Genomic DNA, 27557 nt, shown 5'->3' with positions numbered 1-27557 from the left:
TCTTCCATGGCAAAAACTACTTTTACTGTGGTAAAGTACACATAAAATATACCATCTTAACCATTTCTCAGTGTACAGTTCACTGGTATTAAGTACACTCATGTTGTAATGTCGCCATCACCATCCATTCCCACACCCTTTTCATCTTGCACCACTGAAACTCTATTCCCATTAAGCAGTAGCTCCCCTGTCTCCACCCTCCCAGACCCGTATACCATCATTCTACTTTCTGTCTCTATAAGTGGAATAATACAATATTTGTCTTCATGACTGACTTACTTCACTAGCAGAATGGCTTCAAGATTTATCCATGTTGTAGGATGTGTCAGAACTTCCTGCCTTTTAAAGATTTTATGCTAGTCCATTGTTATGGATAGGCTACTTTTTCTTTATCCATTCATCTATCAATGGCTGCTTGGGTCCTTCAACTAGAAGGATCTTTTAGTAATTTTGGATAATGTTGCCTGAAGATAGAAATCTCTTCAAGACACTGCTTTCAATTATTTTGGGTATGTTCCCAGAAGAAGAATTGCTAGATTATATCATAATTCTATTTTGAATTTTTTGAGACACACCATACCATTTTCCATAGCTACTACACTATTTTATATTCCTATCAACAGAGCATAAGAGTTCTAGTTTTTCCACATCCTCTCCAACACATGTTACTTTCTGGTTTTGTTTAAGTCATTATTTTCCTCATGGGTGTGAGGTGATAACACCTTGTGGTTTTGGTAAAATAACTTATTTCTGCAGAATAAAGATCAACTAGTAATACTGAACACATTTTCTTAAGTATGTCATTCCTCAGTATTTTCATTTTCTAGTTGAAGGATTAAAAGTATTCATTCTGTCAAGAGAAGAGGAAAGGTACATATTCTCAGCCCCCTGCCAAATTTTATCCACTTGTGCCCATACTTATAAGAATAGTCTGCAAAGAAAGAGGTTAATCTTTACTACTTTGTCCCTCTTTTGCCCCTCATCTTGCTGCAAGGTTAAGTTCTTACTTTCTATTTTTGGATGAACTCACATTCTAACTAAATATAAAGTGGGCTCTTTTTTCCACATTTGCAAACACAGCATCTTATAACTGCTGTAGAAAAATCAATACTAACCTAGCAGGCTGTTCTGTGTTCATAAATATAAAACTCCAACAGCCCAAGTAGCAGGTGTCCTAAATACTTCAAAACAAGACCATGTGGCTAACAGTTAGATATGGGGACATATAATAAATCTATGTTTAAAAAGAAATCATTTAAATGAAGTTTAGTTTGCTCTTGCAATACATAACTCAAAATGTAGCTTTGCAGCTTCAGTAAGAATTAAATTTTCAATACATGGGAGCCTGGCCAGGTCTGTACAGATTCTGCATTCCCAAAGAGTGTTTTCTGCAAATAAGGCTATTCTCATGCATTCCTACACAATAATTTAATGTAGGTGTGTCTGCTCTCTTACCTTTCTGTCAATAGAAAAATCAGGCTATAAAAAAATAACGTACAGACCTTGTTTGAATTGTGATTGAAATAAAGCAATTGTAAATGACATTTTAATATTATAAATTAATTTAAGGACTTACTGTTTAACTTGTTAGGCATGAAAAAGACATTATGATTCTATATTCCTAAAATGCCCAATTAAAGATGCTTACTGATGTGTCTAAGTAGGATGATATGTTTCAGATTTGCCTTAAAATACTCTAGGAAAAAAATAGTTGGGGTGTTAGGAGAAACAGGGTTAGCAGAACTCTTCCTGACAATTATTGGAGCTATGTGATGGGTATGCAGGAATTTGTTTCTCTAGTCTCTGCAGTTTTGTGCACATTAAGTTTTTTGAAAGGAAGAAAATTGGACTGTAAAATATAAATTAAAGAGGTTTTATAGAAAGAGATTCAAAAATATGCAAGAAACAGTGGTAACTAAAGTGCATGCTAATGATCTTCATTAGAGAGGCCAAAGGATGACAGGCTCAAGTAAGATTAAAGACTAAGGTGATAACTCAAAATCTCATTCTACCAACACAAGTATGGGAAAGCTATCTGGGCTGGCCTAAAATTCAATTTATTTCTATTCCCTGTCTATTTCATTTCTTTCCTCACCTTCCATGTACACACACACACACACACACACACACACACGGTCAAAGGCTGTGAAAAGGTTTGGCGTCTTACGTAATGTGGAGGCAGCAGAGAGGCGTTCTGAGTTTACTAGTCAGGTGTTAAGATGGCCTTTGTCCCAGCATGCTTGGTCCCTTCAGTGCAGTGGCTGTAGATGGCTAGACTTTGAGCCCCTGCAGCCATCTCCAGGGGCTGGATCATGCGACAAGTTTAAGATCTTTTATGTCACGAGTTGCCACCCTTCGCCCCCTAACAACCTTATCCTTTTCTGTTTTCTCTTTTTTCTTCTCACTTGCCAGGACATCTTGAATAAACCGTGAGTTTAGGCTTTTACAAATAGAAGTAAGAGTGATTGAGTTCAAGGTGCTTCTTTCTGTCCTGACAAAAATATCTGAGGAAAGGAACTGCAAATGTTAGCAGCTAGTTACCTGCTTGAAAGGCATGTTGGAATGATGGGTGAGAATGGGGACTGGAGAAAAGGATGAATTGCTAGTTCAGTGAGTAACTTCCTTCTTAAAGAGTCTTTTTGTTTTTTAGAAGAAAACATATAAAGTTAGATTAGTAAGGAAGTTTCTTTAGAGGTATTCTTGCTTTGGTGAGGAAAAAGAAAGATAAAGGATTACCTGGGTCAAAAATAAAGGTAGGAACGCACGAGGAATTATATGTAAGTCCAAGTTTCTTTCTTATACATAATTTGTATGAATAAATAATTTAGAGACAGTGAAAAGGAATGAAGTTAACTTTGATAAAACCTCCATGACTTCTGTGATGTAAAGGGATTTCAGATGAGCAGGGACCACAGGTTGTATCCAGAGCTGTGTTCCTGTCTTGATACTCAAAGTTCCTTGTTTAAGTACTTTAATTACACTGAAACTAAACCCAAGATAAAATAATCCTGGCCCCCAATTTTGATAGAGGAGCAATTCCCCAATAGTATGAGGTCTCTGGTGGTGGTAGGGGGGTGGAGTTACCTAATCCCAGGCATAAGAAACTTCAGATGCCCCAGGTTGCTATGTGTCTACCAGCTAATGAAGAGGGCAGACATGTTGCCAACAGAGAGCATGAGGATCTTGGTCCCATAGGGCACTCAAGAGGCAGAGCAAGGGCAAGGACAGCTAGTCTTAGTTGAGGCAGATGGCAGAGAACACTGGGACAGCATCACTGACTGTAGTTAGGAGCTGACACAAAGCCCTGTAGGTAGAGGGTAGCTAAAAGGTTTTCAGATCAGTGGCCTCTATCCAGAGCACTTCTTCAGGTAGATGGAAGTCCAGAGAGAATTCAACCTCCTAAAGGAACAGAACCTTGTGCCTCCTCCTACCATCATATTGGTCTCCAGGAGGTGGGCAAAATGCTATTCAGAATGTCTTTGACAAAGGGAATGAGATGAGCTCCACTGGTTGTATTTGACAAAGTCAAAACAGCCAAATTAACTGTGTGTTAATAAGTACATGGTCTGTGCAATTGGGAAGCCTATGGATCGATCTGGCATGAGCCATGAGTTTTCTAGAGTGAACGTCAAGGCTCACCATATCCTAGCTGTGCTTCATTCTGTGGCAGATTTTATTCTCAGGCAGGCCCTCTCCATTGACTGGGAAATGGTGTATGTAGGCTTTAAGCCTGTTTCCTCTTTCCCAAGGACCTTTTAGAAAAGTCCTTCAGAGCCATAGATAGGACCCCCTGGGTGATGAGCCCACCAGAAACCTACCCCTGGGACCAGGTTATAGGCATACTCCTGAAGTGGGGCAGGAGACCTAAGACTTCCCACCCAAGTTCTTGATTATTATGTTTTCTTGCCTTTGAATCTCTGACAATGTTAAGAGGAGAACTTGGTAATAATTTCCGGCTCACCTTTTCTCTTTCTTGTTACTCTTTTGCCAAATCCAAAGGCTTGTGTTGGGTCCCAGCCATACAGCAATGATTAAGAATTCAGATCAGAGCCAACCTGCTTAGGGTCAATGTTGACCATCCTAATTACTGGCTGAGTGACTTTGGGCAAGTTGTTAAACTCCCAGAATTTTAGTTTCCTTCTTGTAAATCAGAATTGTTGCAGGGAATAAATGAAATTATGCATGTAAAGCAACCAGAATAATGCCTGCCAGAATAAATACTTATGGGTGTCAGCTGCAATTATTCAATTACTCGTGAATCACCAGTTTTGACATTCTTGTACTTCCCTACTAAAAGCCTCTTCTCTATCGGTCCATCTTGCCTCTTTACTACCTCCCCTAGCTCCCTGTCTCTTTAGCTGATGACTCCTTTTGTCCTGGCCTTGTATGCTTAGGTTCAATTGCTTGTCTCTCTCCTCTAGTTTCACTACGTGTTTCCCAAAGTGTTTTCATTCACTCTGACTATATCAAACCCTGTTTAGTATTGAAGGTTTTGCAGGAGTCCTTCTCCAGCACAGACCTCTGCCCCTAGCCCCAGACCCTCCTTTTTGGAGTAACTTCTGGGGTGTCCATGTGAAAAGTGCCTCAAACATGCCCTAAATGGAAGTCATTATCCTTCCTCCCATGAAACAAGCTCCTCACTCTATATACCTGGTCTCATGTAGTAGCAGAATTTACTCTCACTCATGTTCTTAAATTTAGGAGAGGAGGACTGTGTCTCTCTAATCTGGCCTCCTGTCCCCCTTACCATGACTGCTGCTTTTGGACCAGTCTCTACTATTAATTATTTGAATAACCTAACTGGTATCAGTCTCCCCAGTATAGTAAAGCAGTACTGGCTAACACACAGCTAAACAACCCCACCCCTTTCCTGTATACAAGTCAAGCCACACCCATTGCCAACACCTCCTCCACCTGTCCCTGACATCCAGATAGGATGCATTCAGTCCTTTCCATGCTGTTCCCAGGAAAACCCTCTACTACCTCTACCCAGTTTCTTCTTACCCCTTAATCCAGGTTAAATAACACCTGGAAGCAGATTTCTTCAGTATCTCAGGTAGAATGAGTTGTACCATCTTTGAGCTTTCCTGACACTAGATTATCTCTATAATAGCCTGGATGTTCCTTTTGTTTCATGTACTTTTAAGGAATAATATTTAAATTACATTAGCCATTCCTATTTCTTGAACCAGTGAATGAAACAGATTAGTGGCTGAATGAATTAATGAAATCGAAATTAAAAGGAAACACATCTAATAAAAAAGAAAGTATATTTTTATAATCTTGACAGTCGTCAAAGTTTACAGAGGCTGTTAAACTCATAATTTGTTACTTGTGAAAATATACAAAGGAAATAGGTACCCACCACCACTTTTTGTCCCTCTTTGTTCATAATAATTTAAAGTAACTAAAAATTCACATCCTTACTTTAAGTGCCATAATGCCTTGTTGATATAATATCAGGAAAGTTGAGATGTAGAGGCCTAGAATTTTCCTGAATATTCTTCTCTCACATAAGTAGCATGTGCAACATTACAACACATTTCCTAAAATATTCAGCTGCATGCAATAATTTTCCTTCCATATCATTGAGATAGGGCAAGTTTCGTATGATACAGGTGCTCATACTCTGAAGACATAAGAGAGAACAAGTACCCTGGGTTAGAATAAATCACAAAAGGTTTCCTTGATTTTCCCCTAAGGAGGAAATTTCATGAAGCTAGATATCTTCTGTCCAGCCTCCCAACTTGTTGTAGGGGTTCTCCATGGATATTTTAACAGCATCATGCTTTTTGTCATTGTGCTGAAAGTTAGCTCTTGAGAAAGAGTTTATTTTTCATGGCATTTAGTATACTTATTATAAAAATAGAACCTCTTCTGTGAGATATAACATAGAAAATGAGAGTAACAGACCTCATACTCACCTACTACCTGAAGTCATCTATGTCTGTGCCATCCCCTGCCTGCCTTTCCTCTGAATTATCAATACCATACATTTTAGCAATTAGTAGTATACCAATTTTAATTCACTATAAATACATACACACATGTCTATATATATATGTATGTCTCTATATGTATGTGTATTTTTTTAACAAATGATGTTTTTATACATAGCTTGTACCTTGCTTCTTCACTTAATTATGTTGAAAATTTTCACCTATGTTATTCTTCAATTTCATTACTGCATCATATTTTCTATATATAATTGTACAATAATATACATAACCAACTTCTGGAAATTTATATAATTAACTTTAACTTATAGATTATGTTCTAATCCAAGGAAACATGTATAATTAAATACACTTGTAGCAATAGTTTTAAAAAAATTTTATGCTATTTTATGAATTTTTTTTGGCAGCATGAGATTTGAACTCAGGGCCTCATGTTTGCTAGGCAGGTGCTCTTACCACTTGAGTTACTCTACAAGCCCTTCTGAAATCTTATTAAGACTAAATATACTTAAATTCAAATATTTCATTCAATTTAGGAGAACACAAACTTCATTTCATCCCTGCCCTGATTGGCCCCTTCCTAGAAGTGACCTTGATCCCCCAGCCAGATCTCCGGAATGTCATGATTCCTATTTTTCATGATATGATGGACTGGGAGCAGAGGCGGAGTGGCAACTTCAAACAGGTAGGTGGAAGTGCTTCTCCAAACAGCTGGAAGAGTTTTGCTTCTTGGGCATTTTTGAATTTCCAGATTCGACCCTGAGTCGGGAAATACTCTCGGGTCCTGTGTTCCCCTGAGCCTTCAGGGAAGCCCTGAAAAACCATTTAATTCCTTTTCAGCTAAAAAATTCTGTGATTTCCCAGGTCTCTATTCAAGAACTTACAGAGACTTTATATGTTCCCAGTTGGACACAGCATGGAGGAATCAGAGGGTTAATGATTCTTAAAATCATTGCGCTCTCAGTGGTTTGCACATTGTATTTGGTGAATGGCTAAGCTTTGAGCATTTGATTCACAGTATGTTTTATTGCTCTTAACTTGAAGCACTGAGAATTAACTTAAAGGAGAATGCAGTGGAAAATCTTGCAAAAGAAATTCCAAGGGGATGAACACATTATTTCTCATTGACATAGGTTCTGTTCTAATATTGTACTCCAATTTTGGGAGGACAGACATTCTCATTACCAAACCAGATCTCATAAGGATTCAACTACTTTTGCCATGCCAACACCCTTAAGTTGGAGGTAGTGGGCCTGTTGTCCTGTACATGGTCAGTGCCATAAACTGCCCACAGAATGTGGTCCTCCTTCGTGCTTCTCACATGAAGTCTTCCTCAAATCTTAGAAAAGGGGTTGTCAACCACTTTTGTTGACAACACTTTTGGTTGTCAACCCATCAGTGAGAGCTATCTGACTGCATGTGTACAACATTGCTATAGCCAAAAGCATGGACATTTCACCATATGGGTATATACATTTATGTTCAGGAAAGCTAATAGTGAATAAATGTTTATTAAAAATTTGTGCTTGGTAGGGGGAATCCATTTTCCTTCCCCTTTATCTTTATCTCTTGATTGAAATTTGATTTAAAGGAATAATTGAGCTCAGTCCTTTGACAAAGTCCAATATCCCTTCCAAGCCCTAATTATTTCAACTCTCTCTGGCCAGAGGTTTTTTTGTTTTCTGTCTCCTTTTCTGCCTCAGATAGCTGTAGGATTATTTTTCCCTTCCTGACATTCAAGTTCCAAAGAATTTACATCCTTGAAAATATAAATGTTTTGACTACAGTTTTCAGGAAATATGTCCTTTCTCTCTCCTGCTGCTTATTGCTGACTTAGAATATTTCTGTGGGTCTACCATCTGTATATGGATAAGACAACTTCTCAACTTCAGCAAAGATTTAGTGCAACCTCGAACTGTTTTAGGAAAGAAAATACATGTAAAACACATTAAAGATTTAAATGAATGTATGTGAGCATGATAGTTTGCTGATGTTCTTATATATAGTGATGTAAAGAAAAAAAGAAATAGGACTTGCCAGTTTTTATAGTCCCTAAAAAAAGAATTCAAACATTTAAATTGGACTGCAAGCATTTGTGTTTGAATCACAGATAGATAGATGTCTTTGGCAGCAGGAAAAGCTATCCAGCTGGGAGTCTGAAGTCACTTTAACGCTATCTAAATTAGCCCCCTAGAATTCCAAAGGGATGTCTGCTGTTAACCATAGCTGATAATGTCATTTTCACACAATGTACTATTGCTTTTTTCCTGGCAGAAAGAAATTTGTTTTAATTTACCTAGAAATCCTACTCATGAAGGGGAGGAAAAAGCGAGTAATACCATGATATGTTTCAGGTGGAAGCCAAGCTAATTGACAAACTGGACAGCCTGATGTCAGAAGGCAAAGGTGATGAAACCTATCGCGAGCTCTTCAACAGTATGTGAGTAACATGTTTATCTCAAGTTGATTTTGTTCAGGGGATTTGGTGTCTGCACTGAGCCTCTCTGAACTGCTGTAGCTGAGAGCCGCAAAGACAGTTCTGGCCTCACAGGAGTGCTTTGTCTTTGTGAAGTGTGAAATAAAGGATAATTGCCTAACTCTGTCAAATGGATCTTATTATGTTGATGATTAGACATGTCTCCTTATTTTAATCTCTAATGAGGACAGGTCGCATGTGTTACATAACAAATCTCACTCTTTTCATGCTGAATAATTTTAAAAAAAAGACCATTGCTGCAAGATAATGATTTTAAGTAAGGTTATGAGTGGGAGAAGAAAAAAAGTGATGTGATTGTAACATTTGTGTACAAGGCTTTCCAAAATGTGACCTCCTGGGCTGATGATTTGCTGTTGGAAAAATTAACCTAGTTTGTATCAGTTCTTCAACACCTGATTGATTTAATCCATCCATACTGATCCTTTGCTCAGGATTATTAATTGCTTCCTAAATATTTCTTATTAGAGTATCACAGAAGCAAATCCTTTTCTAGCAAATTCTGTGTTTGGGATTTATATGGAGGGTAGAAAAATAACAGTGTTGTAAAGGAACTTTGAAGTTGTCCCTACCTGCAAAATCTGATCACAGTCTGAATTCACTGTGTCCAGATAACCAGAGAAGATGTGCAAGAATGCTTAGTGTTGTGGGGTTTCTCGTCCGACACTTGTTTCCTCCATGGCTTTCTATGGATCTTAGTCATTTTCAAACCTAGTGTTAAAAAGTGTTTCTTTTTGAAGGGAGCATTAGCTCCTTGAGCTTGGAAAATAGTTTTTTCAGAAGTGAAAAAAATAATTCAGCATTATATTTTTAACTACAAAATTATTTTATTTGTATTTATGCCCAATTATCACCTAAAATTAAATTTTAATGCTTCAGTACTAATGACCAAATGCAAAGTTCTGTAACTCATTTTAGGATCATTAATTTAGAGCAGTGGAAATATTAATATGTAGACTTGAATGTTATTATTAGTGACTGATAGATTGGATAGATTTCAGCTTGCCTGATTCAAAATCATTCTTAAAGCTTTCAGGGAAATGACATTGAAAAGAAAAGTCAGGAAGGGGTATAGAGATTTCATGTGGTTGTGGTGGGTGATAAAATACATTCTTTGTACTGAGCTCTGAGAACAACACCATTTTCTCTGATATTGTAATTAAGCCAGAACTTTTAATAATTATTCACAAGGCTCTTGTTCATTCTTTGTATAAAGCATCTGTCTTTCATGACAGCTGGAGTTTACCAAGAAGTCTGATTAAAACCTCATCCAATATAATAAATTGCTTTTGAAAATTGCTCTCATTTCAGTTACTAGTCCTTGGTTTGAACAAAGAACTAAACTGCAAAAGCATTCAGTGAATGAACCTCTTGAGATTTGTGATTAATTATTTATAATAAATTCACAAGATTAATAAATACACACATAGTTCTATAATGCCTCTTACCTACTTTAATAAAGACCTAATAGCATGCAATTGGATTGCTTGTGTATAAATATGACTTTGAAATAGAAGATGTACCTTGACATTAGAATCAAACTAATAATTAAGATATTAAGCCTCTGTAATTAGGACTGTTTTGAGGGGCTTGATTCATTCAATGGAGAATTTTATTCTTTTGTTGATTTTTAGCATATTACTAGAAATGCTAGTAGAAATATTTTTCTTCCATGCTTTTGTGATCAGCATATTGGGAATAAATGAGTTCTAAAGTGATAATTATATATCATTACGATGATATTTAATGAGAAAAGAAAGTGAATGAGCCATTGCACACATTGTGAATAAGGAACACATGCCATTATGGTACAGACTCACTTGTTCTCTGTAATTCATGTCGAAAATCTCTTAAAATTTGTCCGGAAGCTAGAAGTAGCTCACTGCCTCCTAAAATGTAGTACTTGTCAAAATAGCCCCCTTAGAGTGAGACTTTAAGTCTGAGTGGTACCTTCCTTCCCAAGAACTCATCTCATCTTTCCTAACTCTCAACATTCTCTTCATTTACTCATACTACATCTTTTTGAAGTCAGTGGGATTTATTTATAATTTTCATTGCACTGAAGTTGTGGAGCATAGAATACAATGTGAAATATCCAAAATAGAGCAGCAGAACTAAATTCTGCTTTACCTGACTCCCTTGATTCACTCATTCAGCTTTATTTGCTGCACTCCCCCTATGCAGGGCACTTGTGTAGGGCTGGGATGCAGCAGTGACTGTGCTATGGGAGTTGTGCACAGTACAACTACATGTGGTCTTGAGAGATCTAAAAGGCCTTCCTGGAAGAAGGAACATCTACCTCAGTTATTTCCTCTGCTCTACTCTATCTAATTCCATTAGACTGCAAAGTATTTCAAAGATCTTTATTTCATAATCACATACTTATTCACTGCTTGGAATCAGGAGTAGCTAATTAACATCATACCTTTAGAATATAACTCTGCTCTCTAAATTGAGTATGCACAGACACAGGTGTAGATTTCAGAGTGATGGTCTCAACACAATCTCTACAGAGAGAGGCAGGTTGAGAATCAAGCCCCACCCAGTGTCCACACCCATTTTCTTCATGGAGTAAAAGCCTGATGAGCAATATCATCCAGCTCCATGGTTTATGCCACCACCCCATGCCACCCCACAGTGTTATAGAGTCCCTTTGCATATAGCAGAGCAGCCTTATCAGCAATGAGAAATCACCTCTTACTTTTATCAGACGGAACCTCATGGGCACATGGGTATCATTGTAAACCCAATGAAAACACCCGGTTTCATCTGCGTGGTCTATCTATAGACTCTTCTTCTATTACTGATAGCCTCACCTTCCCAACTTGGATCAGGTGAACTGGGAAGTGGAGCAATTCCCAGCAGAAGGAACAAGCCTGGCCAAGAATGCAGAGGAACTGAGTTCTAGACTCGGTCCTAACATGAGGTCTTGATTCAGTCAAGGAAGCAGGCTATGCAGAGCTTTGCTTGCCTCTTATAAGAGAATAATATAACTCTTAACTCCTGATGCATTAGGAGGCTGTGCAAATTAATGAAACTCATAAAAAAAGTCTCCATGTATTTTTAGAATTATTACTTAACCCGAGTTCTTTGTTTTTTAGCCTCTAAATATATGAGGTGTGGGCTGTCACTTGGAGAAATTCCTACACCAACCTACAGAGCTTTGGCAGGCAGGTTTTCAATTGAGGACTTGGTTCAATACCAGTTTGCCACTTACACTTGAAACAGGTGCTGCTCAGAGGTTTTTAAAAGAAAACACATTTAAACTAAGGGGTCTTCCCCTAGAGGATTAGTCAGAGTGAGCTTCATTCCTTCCATATGTAATCTCTGTTCAACCCATCCACTCTTCATCTAGGAAATAGCTTAAAGTTAAGCAGGAAAAGGAAAAAAAAAAAACCTGACCAGCAATTTAGAGGCACAGATGAGGAGACAAGACAGAAGACAGGACACTGCAAGGCAATAGAAAGAAAAAGGAAGAGGTAGAAAAGAAAGTTGGGAGACAACATAACCACAAACACAAGAAAGCTTTCACAAAATAGCCTTTTTCCTTACTGTCTATTTTTTCTAAATGTATATATGATATGCTTACATTGTACTTGTAAGAATTTTTTTCCTCCTCATCTTATTCCTGCAACCAAGATGAAGAGGAAACAAGATTTTAGACAGAAATGATATTAAATTCAGAGGGATAAGGAAGGATCCTGATGTTGCCATGCTTGTGTTCTTTTATCTTCTGGGGACAGTCATGAAGGCCTTGCCAAGTTCAATGTTAATTCACTGAGAGGGAGAGTGAAAGTAAAACAGATCCTCATTATTATGGATGTTATTATTTTGTGTTTACAGAGTACCTCTGCTCCAAGGTGTTTAGGAATAGGGGAAATGGAGGAGGAGAGATGTGGTTCGATGCTTGTCATCAATGTGCTGTAACAGCCACTTAGAAAATCCTCTGTGATTAATGACAAAATGAATGAAACCATTGAGGGAGTGCACAGATAGTACAATATGTATTGAGTGGGCAAATGTTAAGTGAAAGGAAAAAATGCAAAACGTCATACCGTCTGTACAAGGATTTTCCTGTAGCAGTTGCATTGCAGTAAAATTGCTTGGATGAAGATGCATTCCACTGAGAGGTAGGATAACCTTTTTATGAGAATAAAGCAAGATCTTACTTAATAGTAAACTTGGAGGTGCTCTCGTTCTCGCTTTTCTCAGTGTTATTTGATGTGGCTAAGGCACAAGCTGCTGTTAGTGCAAGAGAGAAGCCGGGGGAAATGTCTTTGAGCTGTGAGGAGCTTGAATATTTTGAAAATATGATTGTATGAATATGTTCCTGTTTTATGACTTGGATAATCTGAAAATCAATTTGCTTTGTCAATGCTTCCTGGATTAGAATTCCACTATTTGGTCCCTATCCTAGGTAAGACATTGTTTGCAAATTGTGCTACTTGTGAGATGTTACAGTGGTTGCTAAGGCCTTTAAGGTACTGATGAAAGTAAAATGGTTGTTATGGTGACTGATAAAAATAAATGTTGAAAATGCCCCGGGTTCTTTCTTTTCCAGTCTACTAAAGAAAATTGAGCGGGAAACATGGAGGGAAAGTGGCGTTTCATTAATTGCCACTGTAACTCGTCTAATGGAGAGGTTGTTAGATTACAGGTAAGCCAACTTCACGTTTCCGGTTAGAAATCAAGAGAATGCAGTCAACAGTCCACTTGCATTAATCACACCAAGAATTGATAGAGTCTGGACTTCTAACCAGCTAGTCCAGAGTTTTAAATTTGTTTTGTTTTGGTCTAATTTTGATAATTCTTTCAAAGTCTTGGTACACTGACAGAGGACAGAGTCCCTGATAGTCCTCAAAAGAAAAAAAGTAATTTTTTGTTGTTATTATATTCACTCACTGGAAAATCATCTGTGGTTCATCCACCTTAGGGTGAAGACACTAGACTCTGTCCATTTTAGGGAGGACATTGTAACACCATGCAGTGCTCTTTAACAAGGGGAGGGTAAAGGGATGACACACGGTTACCCTTCCTAGACAAAAATTTTTGATTTTTATGTTATCTAGACTTTCAAAGCAGTTTGTCCCACTTAACGTGCATGGTGGTTTGCTTTATTTTAAGAAGGGAGTCCTCCTTCTCATTGTCCCTGACCAGGCTTAGCAGCTATTTTTCCCGGTTTTAGGAGGTACATGATCCTCACCTTCATTCCTCTTGCTTCCTGAGCTCCTGTCCACTGAGGGGAGCACAGTCTTAATGGGCGAGTGAAATCCTTGCCAGAAACTGCTGCTCAGGAGTTTCTGGTTGCCCACCCTCACCAGAGATCATCAATCCCTAGAGCCTTTCTTTGAATTAACACTTACAAATTGCCTCTGGTCTGACAGAACAAACTCTGTTTTCCCCCAGGAAGGAAGTTCTGAGTTCTAATTATTGCTTTTTATTTTTAGGGACTGCATGAAAATGGGAGAGGTAGATGGCAAAAAGATTGGCTGCACAGTTAGCCTTCTGGTTAGTAACCTATTCTCCTTTTTCTCCTTTATACTAACCTTTGTTTTTCACAGAGATACAGTTGTTGTTTGTTTTTAATCTGCAATGTGCTTTCTGTTTTTACCAGGTATTTCTTAAATGAGTTTAGAAATGTTTTTTAAAAGAAACACAGCCAGCCTTAGGTTGAATGAAAGCCCAGAAAATCCTCAGCTCCAAACACTACAGAATGTATCTGCTACATCCCCACAGCTTGAACACAGACCTTGGGGGACCTCACTGGGACTCTGGCTCCTCCTGTTACCTTGCTTCCCCTTCTATGGTCTTCTGTTGCTCTCAGTGTCCCCAGATGAAGGGCCTTTTACTTCTGTGTCAACAGTTTCTCTCCATCCTTCTCCTTTTCCTTCCTTGCAGAGTTATAATCATTCTACATTTTAGTAAACATTACTGATCTCTTCTTTTGAGAACAAATGACAGTTTTCTGCTTAACACACTAATTTTCACTCACTAACCTCTTTGCAAATCAAATTCATGATAGCATTATTGTTAAGATTTGCATTAGAACCAAGATGGCCATATAATTTATCACACAGGCAGGACAGTTTTGAGAGTAAAATTAAATATCATGCAAGGACAATATTTCCTTGGGCAGAATTATCCTGGGCAAACCAAAATTTATCTAAACTGTCACCTCCCTAATTATTAAATAGAATAGTATACTAACCACAAAAAAAGAACAATCATACATTTGGACATTTATAGCTCATATTTTAATAATAGGGCAAATTAATGCTTCTGATAATTTCCTTTAATCAGATTTGAAATCCAAGCAGAGTGACTGCTTCCAGTTCTAAATTTGTGACTGTCGTGGTTTCTTTTTCTCCTGTTTTGCAGAATAGATGAGTTCTCATGATCTGTTCTTAGCACTCCTCCTCATTCTTAATCTGATCATCTCAACCCCTCGTATACGATTTGTTCTCTCTTTGCTTGCACCTTGAAATTTTGCTGTCTGACCCCTCCCATTGCCTGCCGTGTTAACTCAGTCTTGTCTTAGCTTATTACTTTCAGTCATTTTATTTTGTTTTGTTCATTCCTCCCACAGTACCTCTTCAAAACTCACTTTCTTGTTTTTGGGTGGTGGTTGTGGTGGTTTTGGTTTGGTTTAGCGTGGTTTATTTATTTTTTGGTGGCACCGGGGTTTGAACTTAAGGCCTCATGCTTGCTAGGCAGGCATTCTTACCACTTATCAACTTCACCAGCCCTAGCTTGGTTTATCTTGTGGAGCTGTGATAGCTCCCAGGGCTTTGTACATACTGCACAAGCACTCTTCCACTTGAACTGCACCCCCAGCCTTTTGTTTTTATTTTGTTTTTGAGACAGTGTCTCCCTCCTGCCTTTCCCTGGGCTATCCTCAAACTCTCCATCCTCCTGCCTCACCTCCAGAGTAACTGGGATTATAGGATTCTACCATTATACCTAATTCAGAACTTTAACTTTCTTGTGATACTGGGGTTTGAACTCAGGGGCTCATGCTTGCTAGGCAAGTGCTCTACCACTTGAGCCATTCCACCAGCCTTGTTTCCCTAATTTTCTACTATACCATTCTTCATGTCTGAGTTTATGACACTCTCCTTCTTTTTCATACCTACTGTTCACTTCTCAGTTTTAATTTGTTACGTCTCTACTTCTGTTAGTCCCTAAAAATAGTGTGACCTAGGTATCTCCTATCAGGCTGGATCTTGTTTACACATTTTGCACTTTCTTCTGTAATTTTCATCATTAGACCCTAAACAGTCACCTCCAGGACATCAGCCCAAACTCACTGCTTTGTCAGCCCATTTACCTCCCTAGCATTCAGTTCTAACCTACCACACGGTCATTCCCTCTGCTCAGTCCCCACTGAATTTCCCCACATTCTTGCCTGGTTTTTCAGTCTTGCATCACAGTCAGGAGCCTCAACCTCAGTTTTATTCAACATCTCTGCTTGTATGCCAATATTTGGGACGAACAACTCTATAAGCCTTAGTTTGAATCCTTAACCCTGGCTGTACCCCAACTCAGGCTGTACCCCAACTCAGGCACAAAGTCTCATAAGTAACCTCAAAGCACAGCCTTTACCTTTTCCCAAACGAATCCTCTTCTATTGTCTTCAACTTCCTTTCCAAGTGCCTTCCATGTGGAGGTAAGCAGGGTAACGCAGTCCCTAGGTTCATCTCCTCAATTGGTACAAAGGAAGAGATCATTTCCTCGAGTGAAAGAATTAATTCTTTGCTCTAAATGTATTTAGTCTCCCAGTAAGAATAAGCCAGAGACCTAATAATGTCTATGGCCGCATCACTAATCACCTGAGACCAGAATATGTGCTGATAGCTTCGCAATGACCAAGAATAGTCCTCAAAGAAGATGTTAACATTTTGGAAGCTGTTCCAATTTCAAACCAGCACAAGAATGCTTACTAAAGGACCAGATATATCACTTTGAAGCTAATCTTTTTAGCTCCTACTCCATATGGAAAGTTCTTGATGTTTTCTAGCAGCAATATGGTTCTCTTCAGCTACTCACTTCCTCTGAGAGATCAGTTTCAGATGCTCTTCAGGAGACCTCTGGTTCTCCTTGTAAGATCATAGCTAAACTCTAGTGTTAAATTGGTAAAATGCATAATATTTAACATGACTAATGCTAGGAAATGTAATTATTATTTTGTTCTTTATGTCACAAGTTTTGCCAGACATATGTGAAAGATTCTTGTCTGCTGAGTGAGGAGATATTCTTTTTTTTTACTTTTTAAGGAAAGCTATTCATTTATAGAGTGATCACTTATTTTTGTTCTCAGAGGAAGTGGCTTCTTACCAGAAAGCTATTAGAGCAAATCATCCTGTAATAATGTAAAAACCTGCTGTGGGGTTGTTATGGTACAACAATTCTTGCTAATTAAAATGATCTTGGATATAATGAGAGGGATTTGAATAGCATTATTTACTTAGCTTTTTAAAGAATGCCACAATCTATAGGAAACAAAGAAAAGGAGGATAATGATATAAATTAGAAAAAAAATTATGACGAGTTGAACTTAATGTCAGAGTCTCCAGGTTGGAAGAGTCCTCAGATTGAAGAATTGACACCAGTAAGATAAAGGGCAGAAAGTACAGTTAATAGACGGTCTTCAGGTTTCAAGTCCAAGTGTAATTTAAGCAGCCACAGTGCCTGGTTAGGTCCATTGCCAAAGCCTTGTCTAGGTAATCAACTTCGAAAATGTATAGAAATCCTGGCCTTTCCCCCTTGAAAAACCTGTCGCTCCTTCAAGTGAACAAATTTTTCCCCTTTCCCCCCATCACTACTCATTTTCCTTCATCTACACACCAAGTAGCATCAGTCAGAACAATGACAAGTAATAATAGCAGATTCCGTAGTGTGTGGTGACCAGTTCACTGAGAGTCATTTGGAGAGCCGCAGCGTCGGGCTTTGTCTGGCGCACTGCTTCGTGTGCGCTTGCCCTGTGGGCTAAGTTCAGTGAGTTCTAACGTGCTTTCTAATGTGGTGAAGGTGTAGCTGTGGACGGTTGGAAGTGTGCCTTTAAAATGTCAGCATATGTGTCCAGGTAAGTAAAAATTAGGTTTTCGGTAACAATTGTTAAGATGTTTTGGAGAAGTTTAGTAAGACCCAGATTTTTTTTTTAAATAAATAAAGTATTTTCAATAAGCATGCCCCATAATTGGAGGCAATAAAAACTCTCTTGTACCTTTATGTTTTGAACATGAACTGGAAACATTTAAACTCTCACTCAAGAAATGTAGAACAGTACCCTATGAAAAGAAATTTCATTTACTGTCTTTTACATAATTCTCCAGACTGGAAAACTGTTTTCACATTGTTTCTGTATATCCTTACCTGTATATCTTAGAGATTTATTTTGGAATAAAATATATTTGAAACTTATAATTAAAGCAGCTATCCTTTGAATATCAGTCAGCAAATTGAATAAACAGGTAATCTGTTACATATATTTAATACTTTTAGTTCAATAAACTGATTGGCCAGTTGACAGTTAAATTAGCAAAAAATAATGGAAAAGTAACAAAAGAACAGCCCAGCATGGTGGTGTGTGCCTCAGCAGTCAGGAGTCTGAGGCAGGAGAATCATAAGTTTTAGGACAGGCTGAGCTACGTAGTGAGACCCCTGTCTCAAAAAAAAAAAAGTAAGTAGCAAGAGAAATGTTTACCTGTGATATAACCTAAGTGTTGCCAGCTCGTCCAGTAATTGCCAGATAATGTTTCCCGGGCAGTGCTGACTGAGCCTCCGTAGTACATTGTTTTAAAAGGATATTTACATGAACAAATGCCTCACTTCTCTTTACTCAAGACATAGAACTTCAAAAGAGTAAACGCAAAATATTCATAGGCCTGACTGCTGAGGAACTGTGCATACCATACTCACGTGCTTGTTTTTTTACAGAATTTCTATAAAACTGAACTGAACAAGGAAGAGATGTATATCCGCTACATCCACAAACTCTATGACCTGCACCTCAAAGCACAGAACTTCACAGGTAACCCTGTCTTCGGCTAGACTGGAGAAAGTGCACTAGATACTGATGTTATTGATCACGATACACCTCTCTTTTCTGTAATTAGAGCCCATGACTCAAGCTTTCTATTTTAAAATCAAAATTATCTCATTTGTGTGTATGTTCCTAAGAACTCTATTTTTTAACTATATCTCTTTGCATAATTTTTTAGACATTGCCATTAGGATTACAAAATACATACCTAACATTTTACAGTGTAGCTGTAATGAGTTGTTACCACTTCAAGTTAATTATGGGATATAGGTCCTATATAGATAGATCCCAGTCTCCTCTCTACTTTGGGTTGTACTTGCTATATGTATCATATCTACCTTCATTGAAAACTCTACCAAATGTCATAATTTTTGCTTTCAACAGTCATACAATTTAAAAGAATTTTTAAATGTTCTATTGTATTTTAAAATGTCCTATTATATTTTAAAATATTCTATTATATTTAGCCATTTTGGTTACTCTTTCTCCAATCATGAAGTTCTTGATTTTCCTCTGTTATCATTTTCATTCAATCTGAAGAACATGTTTCAGTATTTCTTTTAAAGCTCATCTAATGGTGAAGAATTTTCTTACTTTTCCTTTATCTGAGAATATCTTTATTATACCTTAGATTAATCAGCTTTCTTTTACTGACTACAACAAAATATCTGCAATGAATAACTTACAAAGAAGAATTTATTTTGCATCACAATTTTGGAGATTTCAGTTCATGACTGATTGACCACATTTTGGGCAGCACAGGAGAGGAAGTACAGAACAAGACAAATCTATTCATCCCATGGCCAGCATGCAAGAGAAAGAAAAAAGAAGGGTCCCACACAACCCTCTTCATAGACATGTGCCAGTGCCTAAAACTTCCCACTAGGCCCTATCCACCAAGCTGAGGACCAGGCCTTTGGACCTTTGGGGGATATTCTAGATCCAAAGGATAGCATACCTTCAACCCTGAAGGATATACAGAATTCTAGGTGAACAGTTCTTTTGTTTCAATACTTTAAAAATATTGTTTCAGGGGCTGGTGGAGTGGCTTAAGTGGTAGAGCACCTGCCTAGCAAGCATGAGGTCCTGAGTTCAAAACCCAATGCCATCAATTTAAAGATAGATACATATATATGTACTAGTTACGTGTCTTCTGACTTCCATAATTTGTGATGAGAAATATGTAATCATTTAAATCACTCACCTATTGTACAGTGTACCTGTTTTCTGGTTCTTTAGAGAATTTACCTCTGATTTGCTTATGGTACATATATAGGCATAGTTTTCTTTAAGTTTAACCTGTTTAGGTTTTCTGAGCTTTTTAGATCTGTAAATTTATTTCCTTCGCCAGATTTGGGGAATTTTCAGGCATTATTTTCTCACTGTGATTTTCACACCAGTCCTCATCTCTTTTGGGATGGTAGTAGCATGAATGTTATTGCCTTTTGTTATGCCTTCTAGGTTTTGGGGGCTCTGTTCACTTTTTTCTCAGCTTTTTTTTCCTTTCTGTTATTCAGACTGGATAATTTCTACTGATTCATTTTCAAGTCCATTGGTTTTCTTCTCTCATCTCCATTCACCCAGTTAAATTTTTGTTTTGTTATTGTATTATTCAGTTCTAAAATTTTCATTTTGTTACTTTCTTATTATAGCTTCAGTTTCATTTCAAAGAATCTCAGTCTTTTCAGTCATTCAAGAGTGTTCACATTTACTACAAGAAGCATGGTTAAATAGCTGTTTCACAGTCTTTGTAATTCCAGCGTGTGAGTCATCATGGGGCTGGCATCTGTTAATTGCTTTGTCCCTTTCAGTTATTTAGCTTCCTGGTTTCTTGAATGTCAAGTAATTTTGGATCACATCCTGGACCTTTTGAATATTATATGATGAGACTCTGGATTCTCTTAAAATCTTGTAGGGAATGTTGACTTTAAATTTTAACAATCAATCCAGTTAGGTTCAAATTTCAAATCCTGTACCACCTTTCTAAAGATCATGGTTCTAGTGTCAGTTCGGTTTTCAAGGCCTTTGCAGGACTATTCTGATTTTTCCTGCATGGATATGATCCAAAAGGAGTCCTGGGACCTTGACAATGATCTACACCATCATTCATGTCTCAAAGTCTTGGTTATATCAATCATGATCCACTCTACAAATGTGCTCATTAGAGATGAGCCCAAGACTTCATGTATACAATTTAGGATTCCTTTCTTGAGTTCCCTTCTCTCTGTGATCCTCCACGTTCTTGCTACCTCCCAGGGACTCCCTGTCCTAGTACTCTGGCTGTAAAGCCAACACTGGAGTCCCTTCGTGTTTTGATGCACTCCCTGCAAATGGTCTACTGGGGCCTAAGAAGTGAAAGAAAAGCCCCCGGGAGCCACTGCTGCCCATGCCGTAGCTCTCACTGCCACCCCTGGAGCTTGGAGCTCTTCCTGGGACCTACACAGCAGGAGACCAGAAAAGTAAAGAGATCCACCCCATAAAGGCCCTCTTCCCTTTCTGACTAGAAGACCTTCTCTCAGAGCTTTTACTGTCTGTTCTTATTTGCAGTTCCAGAATAGGGAAGTTTAAGTCAGGAGATATGGAAAGCAAAAAATAAAAACTGACTACTCAACATCAATTATGATCATTCTGTAAGTGTTGGTTTTCCTACATGGAAACAAACTGCTCTTACTTTTTGGAATTCTCCAATAGTTGTCTTATTTATTCTGTCAAGAGTATTTAATTGTAGTCCCAGGGAGAGAAGGAGAGGAATGTGTCTGCTCCATTTTAACCAGAACCCTTTCCTTGGGAAAAGGAAAAAATCTGGGATTTTTGCCATATTATTCTTGCAGAGAACTTTTGAACTACGGCTCTTCTGTCGCCTTTAAATAAGTAAAGGAATCCTTTCTGAATGGTTCCCAAAACTTAAGCATGCCTGTAGCTGTGGCTCCACTGTCTCGGTAGCATCACTGTTGACTCAATATGGAGACCCTGGCCCTATCCTTGACTCTTGTTTTCCTAACCCCCTGTTAGTAGTCATTCCTGAAGTTCTATAGTCTCTGTTTCCAAAAAAAAATCTCAAAATCATTCCCTTTTCATTGTTCCACTTTCACTGCCTCAGACTTTCGTCATCTCTTGCCTGGACTCCTTCTGTCACTACTGTTATTCTCTGCAGCAGGGGTCAGCGAATTACAACCTACAGATCAGTCATCTGCTTTTCTAAGGAAAGTTTTGTTAGAACTTACCCATGCCCTCTTACTCATGTGTTAACTGTATCTGTTTTTGTGCTCTGGTGGCAGAATAGAGGGGTGAGACAAAGACCTCATAGCTCAGGAGCCTCACTATTTACTGTCTGACCCTTTAAGAAAAGTTGCTAACCCCTTCTCTAGACATAACTCCACTGCCAGTTTATGTGTTTTACAAAGTAAAGTTCTAATTCTTTATTCAAAGTCTGTCATTTTTGGACCAATAGCTTTTCAGCCTCACCTTATCACTTGTACCACATCCTTCAGGACCAAGACTTTTACATCTGTTCTCTGAAGTCTTCCCCTCCTGGAGCTTTCCTCATCTTTTCCTCACCAAATTCTCAGCTACCACCATTCACCTATGGGCTAATCTGATCTTTCTCTTTTTTCCCATTGCATTTTTTTCAGATTTCTATTAAAGCACTTATCACACTGTTTTTATTATTATTTATATACTATATAAGATACATGTGTATGGGTAAGTAGTAGACAGACATACAGACAGGCAGATAACCCCCAGTGAAGGAATTAGGTTTTGAGGACAGAGAGGATGTTCTCTTTTCCTTGGTCTTGCCAGTTCTTAGAATAGTGCCAAGCGATATGAGATCTAAATAAATGCATAAATTTTAACACCTGGTAGGCAGATTTTCTTTCAATATTGGTAAGTCCTGAATCATTAAGAAAACAACCTAGTAGACATCTTTTATTTTAAAGACCATAAAAAATAAGAAATGAGAACAGGAACTAAGGACAAGCTATTCCAGACATGGAATAGATATATTTGGGCTCTCTGAAACAAAGTCCAGATTTGTCTGAGATTTCAGAAATGGGTCTTTTCTTTATTTACTCAAAGTTTTATGTCCCCCAAATCATAAGTAATAAGTACTTTTCCCATAGAACATTTTATTCTTTTATGTCCTCATTTTCATTTGTCCTTGAAGAATGTGAAATTTGTGGAAAAAGTCTTCTCTCTTCTGAAATGACTTAACCCACTTCCAGCTTTTTGTGATACTGCCTTCCATTCTTAATTCACCACCACTCTTCTCTCTTATTTCTTTTTGTATATTGTCTTCACTGAACACATCTCAAAATATTTTCTATATATTGAATTATGTGGTGATGATTTTTGTTTAAAATTATAAACACTTTTTAAATGATAGTCTCTTGGAAATTCTTCACTCTCCAATACATATTGTCTTCTAAATATGCAGAAGAACAAATATAGAAACATTACACCAAAGCATTTACAGTGTGTTCATCTGTTCACAGTCAGCATGACTGATGTATTACATTGTTCATACTGCAAAGGTATCTGTGCTTTCATGTAATACAGACCTTCTACAGTTTCCTGTACACACACCACTTCTCTCAGCTACTCGTCAGCATTCTCCCATATCAAATTCTGCAGCAGTTGTTATTGTCTTCATGCCTCTCCTGTACCACCGCTTAGTCACTCATCAGCTTCCTCTGGCAACTTGCCAGTGCCTTCTTGTTTTTCCAGACTCCCAGGAGCAACTCACCCACCTCATATTCCAACTATCCCTGGACCTGCAAGGATTGGGAAAGCAATCCTTGGGGACTGGAAACCTTTGTCACTCTCTTTATTAATTGTGGCAGAATATGCCTTACATAAACTTTACCATCTTCACCATGTTTAAGTGTCAGTTCAGTAGCTTACATACATCCACATTGCTGTGCAGCCATCACCACATGTACCTCCAGAACCTTTCCATCTTCCCAAACTGAAACTCTGTGCCTGTTAAACACTGACTCCCCATTCCTCCTGCTTCTGGCAACCACTGTCCTGCTCTCCATCTATACATTTGACTTGCATGGCTCTTACGTCACTCCCTGTAGGCATCCTTGGGAAGGCATTTCTCAGTCATCTTAATCCTGTGAAATGATCACTTAATCTCTCAGGTGCTTTTGGAGTGCTTAGGTGCCAGGAGAGATACAAAAGAACTTGAGAAACAGAAGATAGCTGCTAAAGTAGGTCATAAAAAGAAAATAGGAATTACTTGGCAGCTAAGGGGGAAAAGCTTGAAGAAACATGCTAGAAGGAGTCAATAGGTGTGGATCAGCGTGGTCTCTGAGGGGAGCCACAGTTTGTTCAGAAGTGAGGAGCCAAGGATACAGAGGAGGGAGCAAAGATACACATGGGATTTCCTTAGGTGCTTAGCATTTATTCTAAAGATAGGTAAGACTTCAGCTCAGGAGCTCTCAGAGAAAGCTAGGAAGCTATTCAAAATACAGCACAGCTCTGCTGATCTGGTTATTATAGTTGTAGTTTCCCATGGCAGCCTCCATTTTGGGGCTTTGTTTTTGCACCCACCAGCTAGCTTATACCTATAGTGGATCCTTTCTCTGTCCATCTCATGTCAATCCCCACAAAAAAAGTTGGCAAATAATCATGCAACGTAAGGCATCCCTGTCCTGTGGGCAGCTTTCTTCTGGCCAGCTGCCTGTGAATCAGGATGCATCTCACTTCCTTCCTCAAAAGCTGACAATGGAGGCCAGGAACTTCGAGTATGAGGACTGGAGGTGCAGCAGCTATTGACGCTTCTTAAAATCAACTGCATCTGGCTCCTCCTTACCTAAACTTTGTGGAAGGAGAGTTTCGTAGGTCCAGATTGTTAGCAGCCCTCTCTCTCTGGAAGCCTAAATTTATTGTTTTATCTATTGAGAGACATGGACTGGTTTTGATCAGTAGATCAATCTGATCATTTGTATTGAAGAAGGGTCACGTTGGTAACAGTGCACAGACTGAAGGGCAGGGGATAAGAGACTACTGGCTGGTAATGAGAACTGTTGGAAAAATAATGAGCACCAGGAGCTTGTTTGAGCTTGCCAAAAGTACTTGTAGAGAAAAAAAGCTGTGACTCATGGAACTTCTATACTTAAGAATCCTGCTCTTTCTTACTTCCCTATGTTTTATGTGTGGAGATGCCCAAGTCATAGTATTAGAACTTAGCATGCTACCTCAGGACTTTATGTGTCGTTACCTTGAAGGCAAATGAATGAAGACAAAAGATATGTATTGATATTGTGTTAAAAGCTACTAGTACATCATTTAAGAGACAATGGTGTGTTACTTAAATGGATTAATAACATAAGGGTCAGTGAATTTTATTCAATTTAGAAAATGGGTTGGGTATTACAATGTTAGAGGGAAAATTTATTATAGTCCTTCAGTAAGGACATTGGATTCTGGTTCCTTTTCTTGATCTATTTGTCCTGTTTATGGTTCAGGAAAAGAAGTGATCTGCAGAATGGCAAGTATTCTATTAAATCTACTACCTCTCTCTTAGCTGTACTGACAGCCCCAGGCCACCATTTCTCCCCATGTGTATAAAGAAAATCACCTCGTTACCTGTTTCCACAGGAAATCTAGTAATCCCAAGCGTGGGATGCTGTCTGTAGCCTTTACTGAAATATGTGGGGCCAACCAGGAGGGTGTTCTCACACAGATCACGACAGTACACTTGTACACACACACACACACACACACACACACACACACCACACATACTCACTCACACTCTTCTAATACTTCTACCTCTCCAGTTCCTACTTTGGTAGGAGTTTGCTTGTTTGGTTTGGTTTGGTCTTCACTCAGCAACTCTCTGGCTTTTTTGCCCCTTCTAAATTCTGTCTGCATACCCTCACCAGTTACAATGTTTCCCAGTATTTTCCAGAGAATTTAAGTACCATTTGTTTGCTTTGTAGTCATGCTCTTTTCAAGGTCTCATAGTCCGCTTTTATCATGATTTGTTCTAGCAAACAAAGGCATGCCCCCACACATCTTTGAACCAGCTACAATAAGACATCCTTGAGATTGTTCCACAGTACATGTACACTATTGGGGAGAGACAAAAAACAAATTAAGAAAGAAACAGATGGCTGGCCACAGTGGCCTATACCTGTAATCCCAGCTACTGGGGAGGCAGAGATTGGGAGGATAACAATTGGAGGCTAGCCTGCCCAAAAAGTAGTGAAATCCCATCTCAACAAGCAAGCCAGATGTAATGGTCCATGCCTGTGATTCCAGCTATATGTGGTAGGGCATAGATAGGATGATTGAGGTCTAAGTCCAGCCCCAGACAAAAACACAAGACCCTCCCTGAAAAGTAATGATAGCAAAAATGGTTTAGGGGTGTGTGAGTGTGGTTCAAGTGGTAGAGTACCTGCCTAGTGAACATGAGACACTAAGTTCAAACCCCAGTACTACCAAAACAAAACGAAAAAACAGAAACAGAAAAATACTAGGAACTGAAAGATTAAAAACATCTCTTGATAATTCTATCATCCAAGGGAAGTCACCATTCATTAACCTGCCGTTGAAGAGATTCTGGACATTTTTCTGCCATATGATGGAATTTAGGAGACAGTATTTTCTCCACTGTGACTGAAACCGGCCTCATTTGACAGGAGTGTTTGAAATCTGTCTCATTCCCTGCCCCCTTGACTTGCAGAGGCTGCATACACCCTCCTGTTGTATGACGAGCTGCTCGAATGGTCCGATCGGCCCCTCAGGGAGTTCCTGACCTACCCCATGCAAACAGAATGGCAGCGCAAGGAGCACCTGCACCTCACCATCATCCAGAACTTCGACAGAGGCAAAGTAAGTGGGCTTGCCAGTCCACAGTCCCTTCTGAGGTGACTGCATTAGTGTCCCTTTCCTTTTATTTCTAGTGTACTGATGCCCACCTCAATCAGTGGTCCTGACACTTTCATGTACATTAGGAACACCAAGAACTTGTTGAAATGCAGGTTCCTGGGTCCTGCCCCTAGACATTTTGACTAGGCAGGCCTGACACGGGGCTGGCAAATCTGTGGTTTCCAAGGAGGATGCCGGGAGACCCCCAGGTGCAGGAACTCTGCACCACCCTTTGATAAACACTGCTCTTGCAGCATCATCACTTGGTCTCAGCCCCACTATTGCAGTTCTGGCTGATGTTCCAAAATATATAGGCTAGGTGGCTTATACAGAACAGAAATTTTTGTTTGTCACTGGGGCTGGGAAGTCCTAGATCAAGGCCTCAGCAGATTCAGTGTTGCTTTCTCACAGAGGCACCTTCTCCCTGTGTCCCTGTGTCTTCACATGGTTGAAGGAGTAGCTCGCTCTTTGGAGCCTCTTTCATAAGGACACTAAAACCATTCATGAGACTCCACCTTTGTGACCTAATCACCTCCCAGAGGCCCTACCTATCATCACTTTAGGATTTCAACATATGAATTTGGGGAACATAGACCACAGCACTTAGCCATTTTATTCTCTGAAATACCATTATCACCTTTTACCCACTCCTCAAATTAGCATGCATTCTTCCCCATTCAACTTTTTTTTAAGATAAAATAAAAACACTGGATTTCTTAAAGAAGTTTGTGACGTTCCTTCATATACTTAGGGATGCTTGGGATGATGAAAAAACCTTACTGGTCTAATAATGCAATTTAGTACTTCACCCCACTTCTCTCTTTGAAGGGCTTGAAATTCTCTAGAAAACAATTGTGAATCTGACCATCATTGTTTATTTGATCTGAACCCTTCAATAATTTGGTGAATGTTTTAGATTTAAATATCTCTTCCATGCAGGGTGCCAGTGACTCATGCCTTTAATCCTAGCTACTCAGGAGACAGAAATCAGGATGATCGCGGTTCAAAGCCAGCCCAAACAAATAGTTCATGAGACCCTATCTCGAAAAAACCCATCACAAAAAAGGGCTGACAGAGTGGCTCAAGGTTCAAACACCAATACCACAAAAATAAATAAATGTCTCTTCCAAATTGCAGTAAATTAAAATGCAACCAGTGGCTGTCATTCTTTCAAAAAACATAA

At 38.8% G+C, this 27557-nt stretch overlaps 1 protein-coding gene across 5 annotated transcripts in view; it reads left to right on the top strand.

Moving 5' to 3' along the window:
• Positions 1 to 27557, top strand: part of Dock4 (dedicator of cytokinesis 4) — a 433717-nt gene that overhangs the window by 368072 nt on the left and 38088 nt on the right. For 4 of the 5 annotated variants that reach the window (XM_074065045.1, XM_074065046.1, XM_074065042.1 and 1 more), the window contains exons 31-37: positions 6494 to 6642; positions 8312 to 8397; positions 12842 to 12868; positions 13013 to 13108; positions 13899 to 13959; positions 18388 to 18481; positions 26190 to 26338. In XM_074065045.1, coding sequence (XP_073921146.1) covers positions 6494 to 6642; positions 8312 to 8397; positions 12842 to 12868; positions 13013 to 13108; positions 13899 to 13959; positions 18388 to 18481; positions 26190 to 26338 — 662 coding nt within the window. The remainder of the gene's footprint in view (positions 1 to 6493; positions 6643 to 8311; positions 8398 to 12841; positions 12869 to 13012; positions 13109 to 13898; positions 13960 to 18387; positions 18482 to 26189; positions 26339 to 27557) is intronic. The other variant, XM_074065044.1, reaches the window with a different exon arrangement.

Source organism: Castor canadensis, chromosome 2, assembly GCF_047511655.1.
Source record: "Castor canadensis chromosome 2, mCasCan1.hap1v2, whole genome shotgun sequence".
Lineage (NCBI taxonomy): Eukaryota > Metazoa > Chordata > Mammalia > Rodentia > Castoridae > Castor > Castor canadensis.
Note: the sequence above shows the minus strand (reverse complement) of the source record. Positions and strands in the feature narration are given on the sequence as shown.